Consider the following 8,269-nt stretch of genomic DNA (forward strand, 5'->3'; position numbering starts at 1 on the left):
GAAATTAGAAATATCATATGAATTCACAAAAAGGCCAATGTCCCAGTATACCACCAGCACTTACACACCCCCTGCATTTGTGGTCTCAAAACTCCACATGCATAAAAACTTGATTTGTTCACTTCCACTTGAAAATCTGTTAATAAATATAAAGGAATGACAGACTGTTATTAGACAATTGTTTACTCAGCAAGATTTTGAAAAGACAATTATTTGGTCTCTGAAGGTTAAGTAAAATGTGTACCTTAAGTATTAATATATCTATTATGTGTTCATTTGTAAAATTGGTTTAAATGTGTTCATTGCTGCACATTTGTTTGGGAATTGAAACATGTATTTGTGAGTACTACACATTGTGCACAAATCACTATACAAATTTGTAAAAGTAGTTTCTCACAAAAAGTAAGCCATGGAAACAAATACTCAGAAACAGACTCTTTAGCTTTATTGACTAAACATTAACAGGGTATGTAAAATAAGAAGTGTTGTTGCAGTGAACATTTCTTGTCAAGAAATCAGAATATGTCCTGGACGAGATCATTAATCATTTAAAAGAAAGGAGTTTTGTAGTAAGACACTGGTTTAGATCCCAAATAACTACCAAAACACACACACTCAAACTTCTGAGGTTAGCAGTCCTACACAGCTCCATGCAGGTATAGGGCCAGGAACTTTCTGAATGTTTCAGAGTTGTATCCCGCCAGACCAGATGGTACCTTTAAAGGAAACAAAAAGGAACCAACCAGTAAGTAAAAATGTACACCACTGCCCTCCCCCTCCCCTTTTAAACAAAGTCACCAGCTAATACACTTAAGCCATTTTCAGACATGAACAGCACAGGATGTCCACAAAATTGAGTCTGAACTTTCTCTGGAGTTTGCCTTTCACACAAAAAACTAAGCAGCAGGATATTCTCCGCTTAGCCACGTTACCAACAACACAGGGATCTCTTTAGCATTAAAGTGAGAGATGGAACAGCGGGCGGAGACAGGATGTAACGCAATGATTCCACTGTTGAAATCAAGTGTTTTGTTAACAAAACATCAACACTGACATTGCATCGTATCATCAAAGTCCTCATATCTTCGTCATTGCCTTCTATTAGTACGGCACTGTTTATTCACCCTATGATATTTGTATTCTTTGTTTTTTCCATTTTTCCATTTTTGCATCTGTTGCGTATTAGAAACATCATCAACACACCCACTCACTCAAAGTAAGTCATGGGGAGGATCTACCACTGGGTTCTCACTTTGGCTACTTTGGACATTCTGTTGATTTTACGAAGGGGTTGCCCGGAGAAACTCATCAGAAAGTCCAGAGGATCTCACTCACTCTCAGTCTAGCTATACAATGCAGTTATGGAGCGGCAGAACAGCGGTCTGGTCTTGCTGAAAATGATCATTTAAAATCAATTATTGGATGATCTGTGAGGGAACCAACTGATTTGAGTCCTTAACCATTACAAATCAGGAGAGGTTATAGCTTAAAAGCACAGGAGCAGCCTTGATGACAGAACAGGGCTGAAAAAGCTTTGGGATTACCTTCACTTGTTTCTTCTTGATCAGTGGTCGGACTTTTGCAAAATCGTAAAGATCAACATCTTCATCAAGCCACACCTGCAAGGAGCAGACAGATTTTAAATCAATTAGGAACACGGCCATGGTAAAGAAATTCGTTTTTTTTTTAATGTGATGGTTAATTTGACTGGAGCTAACCCCGGGTTTCAACCGGGCGCTGAAGTGCAGCGCCAAGGAAAGCCAGGCGCTCCCCATCCAGCCCTGTTAAACCTTTGTGCGGTTCACATGGGCTATGATGCGCCACTGCGCACCCTGCACCGATGTTTTCTGCGTCAAGTCTATTTTTTGCACTTGAAGCGAGCGTATCGCGCCAGGAAACACACTGAAATATTTTAAACAATATTAATGACATTTTATACGATTTAAATGATTAAATATGCATCCCATACTTTGTATTCCCCTTCTGTAGTCCTGGAGTTTTAATTTCCCCAATCACATAATTAAATGTCCCCCTCTGCCCATCCACTACAGCCACACAAGCTGTCATATAGATAAAAAGAGAGAGGGGGGGGGGGGGTTCTCTTCTCTAGTTTTATGTTCTACTAGTGTTCTTGTCACTATTGGTACGATAAGCGGTATCGGCAGCCTAAACGGCTCAATGTTTGCTGTGTCTCCCAGCACATGAGGCCAGTGTATAGATAGTTCCTGGATGACTAAGGCATGATGGTATGACTAACCCTCACGTTCCCCTGACCTTAATCCAATTGAGCACCTAAAGGATGTTATGTATTGCTGCCTCCGCCAAGTACCGCCATAGACTGTCCAAGAGCTCATTGATGCCCTTATCCAGGTGAGGGAGAAAATTCCCAAGGACACCATCCACAAACTCATCAGGGGCATTCCCAGACGTTGTCGAGAGTGCAATCCGGTATGCAGAGGTGATACACACTACTGAGATACTTTATGAGTTGACGCGAGGAAATTCACACAAGTTAAATCAACCTTAAAAGTTTTTACTTTGATTTTCGGTGTGGTTTTGAATCCAGTACTCAATGGGATGATGATCTTGGTTTTCTGTGAGGTATTTTGTTCTAAACAAATTCTACAATAGTAAAGATTTTCCCCTTGAATAATTTGTACATCAAGATCTGATCTAAGTGTTCCCTTAATTTTTTGTGGCAATGGACTAAATTGATCAATATCAAATTCATAGCAGTATATTCTGACATCAACAATGAGTTTGACTGATTGCCTAACAAAAAGCACAAACAAAATAATGTAGTAATATTAATTATGATGAGGAAGAAGATGATCAAGCACCTGGTTCTTGATGCCATCATTTCCTGAGAGGTGGGTGGTGTTGAGCTGGAAAACCAAAAACTGGAATATTCTACCATTGGTCCCCACTGCCTGTACTGTTATTGGACAATGTAATACATGCTGGGGCTCAGTCTAACACACACAGAGACAGAGACAGAGACAGAGACAGACAGAGAGAGAGATTATTGCAGAAGAAAAAAGATATATCACAAGTATAACAGTTGACAGTCCACGTACTTACCCCATACAGTTTGTGTGCCTGGGCCAGTGCATTTCCAAAGGTGAACATGAGCATGCTGGCTCTGAACCTTTCTGGGCGGAGCTTAAAGTGAGGATCAGCTCCCTCCGTGAAGTAAATTGTGTGGGCATGAGGGTACGGGTGTTCCCCCGTGAAACCTGATAGCATGGAAGAGGTCAAATTTAATCAAAAGTGTTTCAACTTGTTCTGTGCTCAACCTCAGGAACCTACATAGTGCCATTTCATATTAGTCCATGATGAGAACATGGAGGACTTGGATTCGTCTCACCTGTGCAATTCACATTCTCCTTGTACACATTCACTTTCTGCAGGTCAATGGTAGGGGAGACTGGATAGAAGGTTTCCAGGACATGATCTGCCGTGTCCACAACTTCCTGTTTCCCAGACACTGCTGGGAGAGGATCCATCGAGCTGTGAAGTAAACCGTTCTGACCCCTGATCTGGAATAAGTCGTCACCTAGTATCCAAGAAGTTGAAGTTCATTAGCATGCATTCGGTCTTGATGCTTTTAACACGCGCCAAAAATGGAAAAAAGCAAATACAAAACAAGAAAGAGCTGTGACACACAAGTAGAAGACAACGACGAAGATCTGGATAGAGTTTATGATGATAAGAGCTGATGACGGTGTTGGCCTGTTGTAAATAAAATCACATGATCTACGCAGCAGAGTTAATACGTCACTTCCTGCTTATGTGTGCAGCACCCAGCTGCTCCACCTCTCGTCTGGATAACACACAGAATTTGTTCCTGTTGTAAACGTGATTGTGCAGACAACTTCCTGCTGCTTTGTGCATGTATGAAAGGCAAATTATCTGGAATTGTATGGTTTATGTCTTAAAAGGGATTTAAAGTCAGACTGAAATAGCTCAACTGTTGGATAGACTGACACACATTTGTCTTGATTGTTTTTGTTAGTTCAATACTACATTTCACTGCAAACTGTTGATCTGTGAAAAACCATGAAACCATCAGCAGGAATGTGCAACCTGCATGCCTTTTAGCAGTATAAGGCTGCACAGAAAACACCTTACTATGTATAATACTGCACCTCTTTTCCATGTAGCTGCCAACGAGTACTTCTCAGCAAAGATCTTCCTTCCAATCGCAGGGTGACTGGACTGTAGAGTCGCACACAGGTGGATCAGGTTAGTGAGCAGAGTTTTGCTGGGGAAGAAACGGACACAATCATTAACCCTTACTTTTCCATTAGCGCCAGATGGCCAGACATTAAAAAGTTACATTTCGAACTGGAAGCCCAACTTCCCCCCATTCTACACTCGATAGGTTAAAGAATTTCTACACAACTTAAACTTGGAGAAGTTAAGATTCTCCCTCAAAAGCTCTCTGGGGAAATTTGGCCAAATTTGGAACCCCTTGTTGTCCATTATAGACTCATTGGACATTACACCTGAGGAGTCGGATATCTGAGTTCTGCTGACGTACCACTAAAATTTACATTCCCAGAATGTTAGCTTTTCTTTAGTTTACTCGTTTTTTTGTTTTGTTCCTAGTCTTTATTTTTGTTTCTTTTTCTCTTTTCCCTTTAAGATTAAGATAAGATATGTTTATTTATACCAAACAGACATGCACTACACAGACATGCACTACACACTCATGCAATTGTAGGTAAATTTAACCTCTGCATTTAACCCATCTGTGTGCAGGACACACAGAGCAGTGAGCGACCATGTACGGCGCTCGGGGAGCAGATATTGGGGGAGTAAGGTGCCTTGCTCAGGGGCACTAGACAGGGTAGGGAGACTCTTGGATTTTTGGACAGATCAATCCAGGTTCGTCTTTTGTTGTCTCTCCGTGGAGTCGAACCCGAGATGAACCATAGACCTTCTCTGCCCATAGTCCAAGTTTCTACCACTAGACCACCGCCTCTCTCAACCTAGAGGCAGATAGGGATGGGAAGTCTACAGGAGAAGGTGTGGGTGGGTATGCGGGAGGAGGGCTGGGGGGTTAGTGAAAATTTGAAAAATGTGATCATTGTGAAATATCTATTTTATGTTCTCACTTCATCTTTGTCGCTCATAAAAAAATGTATAAAAAAAAAAATAGTTACATTTCAAGCCGACTACATCTTCTACTTTCAAATTACACCACTGTAACTAATTATAATCTTAAACCAGACAAAGGATTTTAGCCATCAGATAGCTGGATCTATCAGAGAAACAAACTGAGCAAACGACTCACTGCCCCTCGAATCGCATCCCCTCAGAGATATGCTCGGCCCACTGAACATTATTGGAGAAACACACATTTTTTAATTGTTTAATTTAATCAGGATCTGTTTTTTTTTTAAGAGGAGATATCAGACGATAAATCAGCTCCAATAAGAAAACCTCCTGAACCAGTCTGATACAGCTTCATTGGGCTATGATTATGGGGAGTGTTTCAACCGAACCAGAAAAAATGCCTCTTGTCTCAATTGTATAGACCTACAACCAATCAGAGCAACGTAGTATGTGATGTATGTTAAGCGACGAATTGTGAGTTATTTACTAACGCCGGGTTCACAGCGGACACTGAAGCGATGCCAAAGCGACGCTTAAGCGCAGCGCCAAGCCTTAAATAATAGCTGGCTCCCATCCACTCCAATGTTAAACCTTTGTGCGGGTCACATCGGAGGCTGAAGCGCCGTGCTGCCTCAAGGCTGCCTAGCGCCTTGCAGCGATTGTTTCAGCGTAGAGTCTATTTTTTGCGCTTGACGCGAGCGTATCGAGTCAGGAAACACACTGAAAAATGATTTTGAATGATATTGACGACATATGTTATATGATATAAATTATCAAATATGCATCCCATACTTTGAATTCCCCTTCTGTTGTCCTGGAGTTTTAATTTTACCAATGACATTATTAAATGTCCCCCTCTACCCGTCCACTACAGCCACACAAGCAGTGATAAAGATAAAAAGAGAGAGAGGGGGGCTACGTATTCTCTACATAGGCTTGGGTCGAGAATACGTAATTTACCCTCGACACCCGACATTTAACTGAGCAAACAGTGGAGAAGTTCTTCAACATGGATGACATTAAATTAATAATTGAAGTGGAGAAGTACAGTGAGTTGTATGATCCTTGGAAGATGTTGTATAAAGACAACACCAAAAAAGACAAATGTTGGGACACTGTTGCATAATGTTGGAGCAATGAGTAAGTATATGCTTGAATACTACTGGATCAACAGGTGATATTATAAGCGCTGCCCGACGGTACAGCATCGCTTCAGCGTCCAGTGTGAACAGCCAAGCGTTGGGGCGTTAGGGATTAGCGTGGCGCTTTGGCGTGGCATGCGCGTTCTCTGTTCCTCTTTCAAAATCAATGCGCTGTCGATGTCTTCTAAAACAGACTCAATGGCAGCATCTACACAACTCAGCTCTCCAGCGGTAGGCATGTTTGTTGAAAACGAATTCAACCCAAGCGCACTTGGATGACGTGATTAGGTTACTGTTGATCATCTGTCCATCATCGTATAAAGCCCGCCCTGACATCCTGATTGGTCCGAACAGTTTCTGTTCGGGCATAATTTCTCCCCAACAGAGCGGCTCCAGACCGAACTTCCCGACCTCAAATGTTGTGGGCGGGGCTAAGGTCGTCTGGCATCCAGGCTAATGGATTGCAGTTGCACCTGTATTTTGCTTTTCCCGGACGCTCCTCTGTTGTGTCCCAGAAACGGGCATGTTTGATGGCATTCTGAACACGTTCATCCTGATCTGGTATTTGATTGGCGGGACTCTCAGCCGCTGAGATGAGCTGAAGGGGCAGACCAGAGATCAGCTTTGTTTTGGTCAACCACAGAGCCTGTCGCACACCTGAGAGGGAGAGACGGGGTGCCAGAAGGTCAAGTCAATTCTCGTGACATTCAGGTTGGATCTATACTTGTGACATTATGCATGATAAAAGTGATTATAGAATTGTCAAAATCCATTCATAACTATCTCAAACATGCAAACTAAAAGTTTTTTATTATTGAAATTCCATTAGACATTTACCCAGGCTCATCTGCCAAGCTGGGTTTGGTGGTTTTTGTTATTAGCTTAACAATATCAAATGTGTGGAATAGTGTATTTGTAAAATATCCAGCATAAAAAGTATCAATGTACCATCTGTAATTTATATTTCTCTCGTTATTTTTACTTCGAGCAGTACACATACACACACGCACAGTTTTAATATTTGTCTTTCATTATAGATAGCAAACCTTCCAGCGCGCTGGTCCTCTGGTTGTAAATATAGCACGGTTTCTCTTTGTACAGCGGCATGTCGCGGGGGGGAGGAGATCTGTAATATCTCGGGTCCTTGTAGTCCCTCTCCCACGAGGGGAATAAGGGCCTAGCCAGCCCTGGCACATAGTGCATCCTATCCGCGTAGGTGACCATCTCCAACCCAGGGATATCCACTCTCTCCCTTGGTTTACGCGCCCGGGGGACCTTGGCTGTCAGACGGCGGCTTACGCCGAAGTGTCTCCGGGCCTGAAAGCGACTGGCTCCCCCATGTGCAGACAGCCGTCTCAGCTCCTTTAAGGTAGTGGTTTGAGAAAACGGCGACAGAGCCGCCTTGAACCACCGATACGTGTCTTGAAGCATTGGTGTAATTCTTGTTAAAAATCTCAAGACTGACGTTATGTGTTTGACCTAAGTCGTTGCTTATCCGGTGCGACTGTAGAGTGCTGCCATGTTGAATTATCTTGTTCTTCTTCTGCAGTTTTACTTCTTCTTCTTGTTATGCGCTATGGGGCAGCCTGGATGCTGCCCTCCAAAGGTCATTTTTAGAACTCCATTGGTTTAACTAAATCGCCATCCGACGCGAAATATGAAGAAGTAGTGTACAATATCTATTGTAATTAAGTTTACAATATACAATATAAAAGTTATTATAACACATCCATGTCTCCAAAGAGAATCCAGTCAGTTGACAGAAAACAAGTTCTTGTTTTCTGTCAATATCTTTGCATCAGTTAAATCAAACAGGGACATATAATGTTGTTAGTTATTCCATTGAAATAAATGAGTAATATTAACATTTATTTTGGGTATTTTATTTGATAAATGTTGTATAAACATATTGGGATCAGAATCAGATTCAGAAAGTATTTATTGCCAAGTAGGTTTACACCTACAAGGAATTTGCTCTGGTTATTGGTGCATACAATGAACATAAA

The 8,269-nt window shown here is 41.8% G+C and overlaps 1 protein-coding gene across 1 annotated transcript; it reads right to left on the reverse strand.

Annotated features, from left to right (window-relative positions):
- Positions 1-422: 422 nt before the first annotated feature.
- mrpl37 (mitochondrial ribosomal protein L37) lies at positions 423-7,799 on the reverse strand. The gene is made up of 8 exons (XM_062404533.1): positions 7,310-7,799; positions 6,737-6,920; positions 4,149-4,264; positions 3,368-3,556; positions 3,082-3,236; positions 2,841-2,972; positions 1,545-1,619; positions 423-716 (listed from the first exon to the last, which is right to left on the reverse strand). The coding sequence occupies exons 1-8, from the start codon at positions 7,692-7,694 to the stop codon at positions 639-641; spliced, it is 1,314 nt and encodes a 437-aa protein (XP_062260517.1). The 5' UTR covers positions 7,695-7,799; the 3' UTR covers positions 423-638.
- Between the last annotated feature and the right edge of the window lie 470 nt (positions 7,800-8,269).

The sequence above is a fragment of the Platichthys flesus genome, chromosome 14, assembly GCF_949316205.1.
Source record: "Platichthys flesus chromosome 14, fPlaFle2.1, whole genome shotgun sequence".
NCBI classification, from domain to species: domain Eukaryota; kingdom Metazoa; phylum Chordata; class Actinopteri; order Pleuronectiformes; family Pleuronectidae; genus Platichthys; species Platichthys flesus.

What these genes read in the sequence shown, in the direction of transcription:
- mrpl37 (XM_062404533.1), bottom strand. Translation starts at nt 7,694, where the DNA reads ATGCTTCAAGACACGTATCGGTGGTTCAAGGCGGCTCTGTCGCCGTTT. An exon ending in CCGGGAAAAGCAAAATACAG is followed by an intron (nt 4,265 to 6,736) that starts GTGCAACTGCAA and finishes TTTCTTCCCCAG; the next exon opens with CAAAACTCTGCTCACTAACC. An exon ending in GGAGAATGTGAATTGCACAG is followed by an intron (nt 3,237 to 3,367) that starts GTGAGACGAATC and finishes CCATGCTATCAG; the next exon opens with GTTTCACGGGGGAACACCCG.